General features: G+C 35.9%; 1 protein-coding gene across 1 annotated transcript in view; it reads right to left on the bottom strand.

Moving 5' to 3' along the window:
• Positions 1-5,705: 5,705 nt before the first annotated feature.
• Positions 5,706-8,272, bottom strand: part of LOC109080402 (NACHT, LRR and PYD domains-containing protein 12-like) — a 51,606-nt gene continuing 49,039 nt past the window's right edge. Inside the window, exons 12-13 of the mRNA XM_042764475.1 lie at positions 7,476-7,649; positions 5,706-5,910 (exon numbers count right to left, since the gene is read on the bottom strand). Of these exons, the coding sequence (XP_042620409.1) occupies positions 5,721-5,910; positions 7,476-7,649 (364 nt within the window). The 3' untranslated portion in view covers positions 5,706-5,720. The remainder of the gene's footprint in view (positions 5,911-7,475; positions 7,650-8,272) is intronic.

Here is an 8,272-nt window from a genome sequence, read left to right as displayed (position 1 = left end):
AACACACATGACAGTGTGATATTGTGTGTCTCTGTGTCTTATGTCTCTGGTGATTGTGTGACTGTGACGTCTCTGTAGTGGCTCTTATACAGCATCAGATGATCCTGAATGCTGTTTGGTGTTGTCTTTATATTTTGATTGTTTGAATGTGTGTCTCTGTAGGTGATGTATGAGTATGAGACATTACTGCTGTCACATCACATCAGCAGATCCATTTCAGAAAAAACACAGTATATTCATATTACAGCCAGAGATATGAATAAACAACTGTTTAACCATAGATTAATAATTGTTGTTGTGAATATGGATTTGTTTATAGCGTTTACGCGTTTTGGGGTATTTTCTCCTGATAACCCCGAAAAGAACTTAAATTACACTTTCAGTTTTGATCGTACAGATAAGTGCAATACATCAATCGAATCTGTAAAGGGTCTACTTTTTTTTGTATACAGACATAATAACAACAAAACTTTGTGCACTTATAAAATAAAGATAACAAACAAGGAGTGCTGTCTGCAGCCTTTGTCTGCGCTGATCTTCAGATACAAATGCGTCATTAAAATGAACTGTAACTCAGTGAATACTCAACGAAGAGACATGAGAGAGATATCTATAGAAAGCCTGACATGTCTACTTTTTAAACTAAACAAGTGCTGCTGAAAACAAATATTCTGTGATAAAGTAATCCATATGAAAACAACGCGATGTCCGTTTTTCACGTCTCCCTTCATTATCTTGTAATGCGACCACGCCCCCGCGCCGAGCGCGCTTTTGAGATTCAAATGTTTCACTGAAGCGCGCGGCTTTTGAATACGCCCACACAACAGAAGACAACGCAGCGAGACTGTTCTTCAAGTTTTTATTATTTTACTGTTTGCTTTGCGATGAGAGGAATAAGACATAATTCACCCCAAAAAGATGTGATGTGGTTGAGGATTTGAGATTTGGATTTCCTCAGAAAAAAGAATGAAGCACTTTATTCAGCAGAGATCATAAACATGAGTAAGTCTCTTTTTATTGATTTATATACTTGTACTAGTTTTCACATAACGTGTAAACATTTTACTAGTTAGACTTTTTCCAAAGACTTTTTCCAAACTATAATTCCTGACTAAATGTATAATCAAGTGAAATATTATGAAGTTTCAATAGCAATATACACTACTATACCATTCAAAAGCTTGATGTAAATAATATAAATGTACCAATAAATGTAACTGTAACAAATGTAACAATCATTGCTGTTCTTTCAATTTATCCCCCCTAAAAAACCTAAAAAAAAAAAAATTCTCAGCTCTTTTCAACATTAATAATAATAATAATAATAATAATAATAATAATGATGATGATGATGATGATAATAATAACAATAAATGTTTTTTGTAGAAAATCAGATTGTTAAAAGGATTTCTGAAGGATTGTGTCACTGGAGTAATGATGCAAAAAAATTCAGTTTGAAAGTCAGCTTTGATTTTTCCTAATAAACTGTTTAACTGCACTCACAAGTGAATATTAAATTATGTTGTGGGATAATTAAATATATTCTAAATAAACTACAAACATAAAATTATATAGATTTATTTTGTCCTCACATTCTTTCTTGTAACTCATCCCTCTCAGTGACACAGCTGACTGAATGGCTCATTATGCAGCTCATTATGCAGGCCTTTGTCTTCTCAGGTGTGAATTCATGATAGTTGACGCCTACTCGCATATGACTTTTACCAACAAAAAGTGTCTTAGAAAATTTAAATCAAATATATTGTTTTCTGTAAGTGAGTAAACAAGATGATTTTCACATCATTTAGAAAAAAAAAAAATTCTAGGCTACAAGCTCCAGTTCTCAAAATATCTGGGAACCAATTTTCTGTATGTGTTTTTATTGCCTTATTCAAGTGATTTAACATTTTTATTTTTTCACTAACCACGCATAACATTTTTTTTCTCAAAAACACAATCATGTACATACATGCTGCTCACATATTATTATAGCATAGTTTGTGCTGATTACAGTGAGATTAGACTTTAGCCATTTAGATATTTATAAGAAACTGAAAAAAGCACAAATGTCAGGGCATGACAAAACTTCTCCAGGCCCCAAAAATACCCTTAGACTCCAGAGGGTTAATCGACAGCTCTCTCTTTATCAATTACACACAGAGACAATGAAAGAGATGAAAATATTCATATATTCATAGATCATCACAGAATTAAACACAGTTTAGAGTACAGAGACAAAATTGGAGCTGAATTATTAGGGGCCAAGCACCGAAGGTGCGTAGGCACCTATTGTACCAGTCGATTTTCTTCTTCCTTTTCTTCTGCTCAAGTCTATGGCAGCCCATAGAACCGCTTGAGGGACAGTTGTGAAATTTGGCACACTGATAGAGGACAGTATCAACATTAATCATAGAAAGTTTGGAGTCTCTAACTTAAACTCTCTAGTGCCACCACTTGTCCAAAATTTCACTCATGTTTATGCTAATAACACACAAACAAATTCGACGAAAAGCACGCAAAAATGGATCTGAGGCTGTATCTCCGCAACAGTGTGGCATATTGAGACCAAACTTGGTGTGTGTTATAACAAGCATGACCTGAAACTACCTGCAGTGTTTCGGCACTGTGCCACCTAGTGGTCAGGAGATATGAAAAATGCAAATTTATGCTTAAAACTTCTGAATGGTTTGGCCAAAAAACACAAAACTGGTCTCTTTAGATTCGAATGATACCCAATTTTCCCATGTCAGCCAGTGAAATGCTATATTTTATGAAAGCATTGATGTATCATTACGAAACTTGGTATGCTTCTTCGGCACCATGCCCTGATGGTACTCAAAAAGACAACCTTGTGGTCAAAAGTTATAATGAAATTTCTTCTTATAACTTTTGTTTACATTAGCCTATTGTAATGAAACTGGATTTGATAGAATCCTTGGATCATGCCAAGAACATAAATACTCATTATGCCATAATTATTTATAAATAATTATTATTTAACTTCCTGTCCGCTATTTTGATTTATGTTGAAAACCTGCTTTTTCGAACTCCTCCTAGACCATTAGTCCGATTTTCACCAAATTTGACTCGGATCATCTTTAGACCATGCTGACCAAAAGTTATGGATTTTGTGTCTATATACGAAATATACGTTTTCATTTAGTGCATCAACGAATTTGTTGGAAAGATGCCAAACTGCATCTGAGGCTGTATCTCTGCAAAGCTTTGACATATTTACACCAAACTTCGTATGTGCCATTGACACCTCACACTGACCACACTACTTCAAGTTTGTAACAGCGCCACCTAATGGTCAAAAATAAGAAACCATTCATTAACCATTAATTATAACATTTCAAAAACTGCTAATAACTTTTGCTTGCATTAACCTATTATAATGAAACCTTGAGTCATGCTGACAACACACATACCAATTATGCCATAGTAAGAGGAACTTCCTGTCCCCCATTTTGATTTATGTTGAAACCCCACTTTTTCAAACTCCTTAACTGTTTGTCCGATTTTCACAAAATTTGATTCAGATCATCTTCAGACCATGCTGACAATAATTCATGGATTTCGTGTTGATATGCAAAACCGTTTTTGTATAGAGCCGCTACAAATTTGAGGCATGATGCCAAATTGACTCTGAAACTGAAACTGAAGCTGAAACATATTAACACCAAACTTTGTGTGTGCCATTGTCACCACACACAGAACACGCCACATCAATTTGATAACAGTGCTACCTATTGGTCAAAAGTGATAAGCCAATACATCAAATTACTAGTGGTTGTATTTATGATATTTCAGCCATTTTGAATACAAACCTGATTTCAAAAAAGTTTGGACACTGTACAAATTGTGCTCCTGTGGCTCAGTGGTAGAGCATTGCGTTAGCAACACAAAAGGCTGTGGGTTCAATTCCCAGGGAACACACATACTGGTAAAAAAAAATTGTATAGCCTGAATGCACTGTAAGTCGCTTTGGATAAAAGCGTCTGATAAATGTACATGAAAAATAAATTAAATGAAAACAAATTGTGAAAAACAAAATGCAATGATGTGGAAGTTTCAAATTTCAATATTTTATTCGGAATACAACATAGATGACATATCAAATGTTTAAACTGAGAAAATGTATAATTTTAAGGGAAAAATAAGTTGAATTTCATGGCATCAACACATCTCAAAAAAGTTGGGACAAAGCCATGTTTACCACTGTGTGGCACCCCCTCTTCTTTTTATAACAGTCTGCAAACGTCTAGGGACTGAGGAGACAAGTTGCTCAAATTTATGAATAGGAATGTTGTCCCATTCTTGTCTAATACAGGCTTCTAGTTGCTTAACTGTCTTAGGTCTTCTTTGTCACATCTTCCTCTTTATGATGCACCAAATGTTTTCTATGGGTGAAAGATCTGGACTGCAGGCTGGCCATTTCAGTACCCGGATCCTTCTTCTACACAGCCATGATGCTGTAATTGATGCAGTATGTGGTCTGGCATTGTCATGTTGGAAAATGAAAGGTCTTCCCTAAAAGAGACGACATCTGGATGGGAGCATATGTTGTTCTAGAACTTGGATATACCTTTCAGCATTGATGGTTCCTTTCCAGATGTGTAAGCTGCCCATGCCACACACACTAATGCAACCCCATACCATCAGAGATGCAGGCTTCTGAACTGAGATCTGATAACAACTTGGGTTGTCCTTGTCCTCTTTAGTCCGGATGACATGGCGTCCCAGTTTTCCAAAAAGAACTTCAAATTTTGATTCGTCTGACCACAGAACAGTTTTCCACTTTGTCACAATCCATTTTAAATGAGCCTTGGCCCAGAGAAAACACCTGCGCTTCTGGTTAATGTTTAGATATGGCTTCTTTTTTGACCTACAGAGTTTTAGCCAGAAACGGCGAATGGCACGGTGGATTGTGTTCACCGACAATGTTTTCTGGAAGTATTTCTGAGCCCATGTTGTGATTTCCATTACAGTAGCATTCCTGTATGTGATGCAGTGCCGTCTAAGGGCCCGAAGATCACAGGCATCTAGTATGGTTTTTTCCGGCCTTGACCCTTACGCACAGAAATTGTTCCAGATTCTCTGAATCTTTGGATGATATTATGCACTGTAGATGATGATAGCTTCAAACTCTATGCAAATTTTTCTCTGAGAAAATCCTTTCTGATATTGCTCCCCTATTTTTCGCCGCAGCATTGGGGGAATTGGTGATCCTCTGCCCATCTTGACTTCTGAGAGACACTGCCACTCTGAGAGACTCTTTTTATACCCAATCATGTTGCCAATTGACCTAATAAGTTACAAATTGGTCCTCCAGCTGCTCATTATTTGTATATTTAACTTTTCCGTTAACTTTTATTGCTACCTGTCCCAACTTTTTTGGAATGTGTAGCTCTCATGAAATCCAAAATGAGCCAATATTTGGCATGACATTTCAAAATGTCTCACTTTTAACATTTGATATGTTATCTATATTCTATTGTGAATAAAATATAAGTTTATGATATTTGTAAATTATTCCATTCCTTTTTTACTCACAATTTGTACAGTGTCCCAACTTTTTTGGAATCGGGTTTGTAAAATCATCTTAAAATGGTTTTAATTACTCATTGCTGCAGTTGGTCTGATGCTTGCTTCTTTAGTGCTTGGCCCCATAATTGCTGCTTGCAGCTATATTTAACTTTAATTCCATTTTAAAATATTTAAATAATAATATACTCACAACAGTATACTGTCTCCAGTTTATAATGTGGATTATCTTTCAGTAACTTCACTCCTGATTTTCCTAGTTTATTCCCAGTCAGATTCAGGTGTCTCAGGAGTGAGGAATTTGATCTGAGAGCTGAAGCCAGAGCAACACAACCTTCATCTGTGATGCCACAATCCCTCAACCTGTAGAGAACAATGACACAATGTTAATTGTAGTTCAAGTGTCTGTAGTTTGTTATTAACGCTGGTTTCAGAGCAGGAGAGGAGATATAATGACAAGCATATTTACAAACTGCTGCTGACAGAATGAGATTTATGCATGTTGATGCCCAATGGTGCTGTCTGAAACTGTCATGTGCTTCAGGACTGAACAGATACACAGAGCTGAATGTGAGATATTGTTTCATAGTGATATAAGGACAAATCTATCGGGAGAAACAGTCTTACTCCTCTAATAAACACCTACAGGTCATTTGCTTCACATGAGCCACGTGTTCCCCATTACATCTCATTTATTAACTCTTGTGATCAAACACATCATGTCATGTTTAGGGTGACCATATGTCTGACTCCGGCAGCTCTTCTTGGATGCAGGGTTGCCAAGTCCGCATTTTTTCCACAGAATTGGGATAATTTTAAACTTTTGCCATGGCTTAATTTTCCCAAGTGGGTTAAAGGTTTGAAATATTGCATAAATTGAATTTGACTGAAATGCTTGTATTAAAACATTTTGCATTCTACCTAAGATAAAACTTTCATGGACTTTTACATTAACTGTTTGCTTCTGGTGGAATGACCTGCCCAACTCAATCCAAGCAGACCTTAATCATTTTCAAGAAACAGCTGAAAACACATTTTCATCTGACCCTCTAACTCCAGCACTCTCTATTATAATGCTAATTCTAATTTTATCTGCTTGTTTTTTTTTTATTAAAGAAATTTGACCAGCTAACATATGCATCTCTATTCAATTTCTATTCTAACTATTTGTTTTATTTAAAAAGAAAGGGAGAGCCTTTAACCCTAGCATTCTCTATTCAATATGGCTGCCGTCGCATCATCCAGGTGGATGCTGCACACTGGTGGTGGGCGAGGAGATACCCCCTGACAATGTAAAGTGCTTTGAGTGCCTAGAAAAGCGCTATATAAATGTAAGGAATTATTATTATTATTCTTTCTATTTATTTTATTTTTATTTATTATAAAAAATAACATTCTAACACAAGCATTATCTATTATTTTTCTATTCTATTGACTTGTTTTATTTTTATTAAAAAAATACCCTCTAACACTAGCATTCCCTAATCTTTTTCTGTTCTATCTACTTGTTTTCCCCCCAAAAAAAAAAAAATATGGTCATCCTAGTCATGTTTGGCATGCTTATAAACTGAACAGAAATCACACATTAGTATCTGAACATTCAGGTTAAATCTTTATTACATCAGTGAGAACACAATGAGCTCATGGGATTTCAGAAAAAGTGGAAAAAGTTATACTCTTACACAGAAATGAGCAGTTGATTAATCAGTATTAATCAAACTAGCAGAAGCAACTGAAGCTCCAGTAAACGTTTGTGGGGTCAAAAACAAGAGCAGAGGCTGATGTGATGTCATGGATATAAATTAAATTAACTTCATATTTATGTGCTGAAATTTAGTTTGTTTATTGAACATTTATTTTAAATATTTAGTCTTAGAATTTACATTAAAGGACAAGGACATCAGAGACTATCAGAGAGATGATCTTACCACAGTATCTCCAGTTTACAGTGATTACCCTTCAGTCCAGCACAGAGACGCTTCACTCCCAAATCTCCTATTTTATTCCAAGACAGATCCAGGTGTCTCAGGTATGAGGGGTTTGATCTCAGAGCTGAAGCCAGAGAAGCACAACCTTCATCTGTGACGCCACAATCTCTCAACCTGTAGAGAACAATGACACAGTGTTAATTGTAGTTCAAGTGTCTGTAGTTTGTTATTGACTCTGGTCTCAGAGCAGGAGAGGAGATATAATGACAAGTGTTGCCACAAACTGCTGCTGAAAGAATGAGATTTCTGCATGTTGATGCTCAATGGTGCTGTTTGAAACTGTCATGTGCTTCAGGACTAAACAGACACACAGAGCTAATTGTGAGATATTGTTTCATAGTGATATAAGGATGGTTCTGTCTGGAGAAACAATCAGTTGCTCCTCTAATAAACACCTACAGGAGGACATTTGCCTCACAGGAGCCACATATTCCTCATTACATCTCATTTCTCAACTCTTGTGGTCAAACACATCATTGTGTCATGTTTGGCAGCTTATAAACTGAACAGACATCACTAAATCACACATTAATATCTGAACATTCAGGTTAAATCTTTATGACATCTGTGAGAACACAATGCCATGGGATTTCAGAAAAAGTGGAAAATAAGAGGAAAATAAAATCTTAGACAGAGATAAACAGGTGAATGATTATTAATCAAACTAGCAAAAGCAACTGAAGCTCCAGTAAATGTTTGGTGGATCAAAAATAGGAGCAGCAGCTCATGTGATGTGA

Source organism: Cyprinus carpio, chromosome A9 (assembly GCF_018340385.1).
Source record: "Cyprinus carpio isolate SPL01 chromosome A9, ASM1834038v1, whole genome shotgun sequence".
Lineage (NCBI taxonomy): Eukaryota > Metazoa > Chordata > Actinopteri > Cypriniformes > Cyprinidae > Cyprinus > Cyprinus carpio.
This window is presented reverse-complemented; position numbering and strand designations above follow the sequence as displayed.